This window comes from Magnolia sinica, chromosome 12, assembly GCF_029962835.1.
Source record: "Magnolia sinica isolate HGM2019 chromosome 12, MsV1, whole genome shotgun sequence".
Taxonomy (NCBI): domain Eukaryota; kingdom Viridiplantae; phylum Streptophyta; class Magnoliopsida; order Magnoliales; family Magnoliaceae; genus Magnolia; species Magnolia sinica.
Genome location: NC_080584.1, coordinates 27592494 through 27594022, shown reverse-complemented (window position 1 = coordinate 27594022; position 1529 = coordinate 27592494). Strand labels below are relative to the sequence as shown.

Sequence of the window (1529 nt, the reverse complement as noted above, 5' to 3'; positions counted from 1 at the left end):
CCGGTCGCAGCATGACCAAGCTTAGTACATTTATTAATCTCACATAGTTTCATAGCCCTTAGTCGATTTGGAGTAGTTAGCATCTATGAAATCCAGAATTAGTAAAGAAATGATGATATTTTGATCTACGCGTAACTGACTGAGCCAATTCCTTCTTTTGCACATGACTTGAAGAGGAAGAAGTCTTGGATTTCAAATAATAATAAAAATCATAGGACCATTTCAATGACAAACATTTCTTTAACCCCATTATAAATACTAGCCTAATCCTCTTACATAACCCACAGCCAAAAACACCCCTCATTATAACATTTAGAGTTTCCCAGCATACATACATGCATACTTCTAGACAGATTTTCAAGATGTCCACCTGCTTTCTTCTCTTAGTATTCATTGCATTCAGTCTCTCCTTTACCTCCGCATCGGATCCCAGCCCTTTACAGGATTTCTGTGTCGCTGTGCGCAACAGCCCAGGTATTTTCACTCCATTGAAAAAAAAATAAAAATTAAGTAACTGCATCATTGCTTCAAATAATATTTCATGTAAATGCAATCCACCCCATTCGTGAAAGGATTGACATGATGAATGGGATACAATACCTACCTCATTGTCTTTTATTTCTATTTATAATGGTTTAATAAGTACTCTTGAAAGAATATGCTGCTTACAATATCTTTTGTGTTCTATGATGGCAGTGTTGGTGAATGGATTTGTGTGCAAGGACCCAATGCAAGTTCAAGCTGATGATTTCTTCTTCACGGGACTGGACAAACCAGGCAACACGAGTAACAAGGTTGGGTCCAATGTGACCCAAGTAAACGTAGCCCAGATAGCAGGACTCAACACCCTCGGAGTCTCCTTGGTTCGGATTGACTATGCACCCTACGGTCTCAATGCACCTCACACGCACCCGAGGGCGACAGAGATTTTAACAGTTTTGGAGGGCACGCTCTATGTCGGATTCGTCACTTCCAACCCTGACAATCGCCTCATAACAAAGGTCCTTCAGAAGGGCGATGTGTTTGTCTTCCCAATAGGCCTGGTTCACTTCCAGTTCAACATCGGACTCACCAATGCTATAGCCATTGCAGGATTAAGCAGCCAGAACCCAGGAACCATCACCATTGCGAATGCTGTGTTCGGATCAAATCCGCCCATCTCAGATGATGTTCTTGCAAAGGCATTCCAAGTTGATAAGAACATAGTTGATTATCTCCAATCACAGTTTGGAATGAAAAACTAGAGCATGGCCCCTTACATTAAAATGGAAGTGCAACGCATTTGTTTTTGTCTATCTTGTCTTCTTTCTGTATTTGTTTCTGTTTAATGATATCTAATGGATTTTAGCATGTTACAAAAATCTCTCTTGATAATTAATATACTATTGACAGAGCTAAAAATGAAATTGATGATGAATCAACAGTTGGATCAGCCCATTCTTTAATGTTATATGCATGATGAAGGGTCAACGGTCAGATTTGGGGTAGCCAGTAGGGACTGTTCGCCACAATGACAAGAGGATCGAAAT

General features: G+C 40.1%; 1 protein-coding gene across 3 annotated transcripts; it reads left to right on the top strand.

Annotated features, from left to right (window-relative positions):
- The first annotated feature begins 247 nt into the window (after positions 1-247).
- Positions 248-1244, top strand: LOC131220419 (putative germin-like protein 2-1). 3 transcript variants are annotated; one of them, XM_058215337.1, is made up of 2 exons: positions 248-462; positions 742-1244. In XM_058215337.1, the coding sequence occupies exons 1-2, from the start codon at positions 336-338 to the stop codon at positions 1242-1244; spliced, it is 630 nt and encodes a 209-aa protein (XP_058071320.1). In that variant the 5' UTR covers positions 248-335. The 3 variants fall into 3 exon arrangements, with proteins under 3 accessions (XP_058071320.1, XP_058071319.1, XP_058071318.1); XM_058215336.1 differs by having other exon boundaries at positions 248-474; positions 697-1244; XM_058215335.1 differs by having other exon boundaries at positions 248-482; positions 702-1244.
- Positions 1245-1529: the final 285 nt, after the last annotated feature.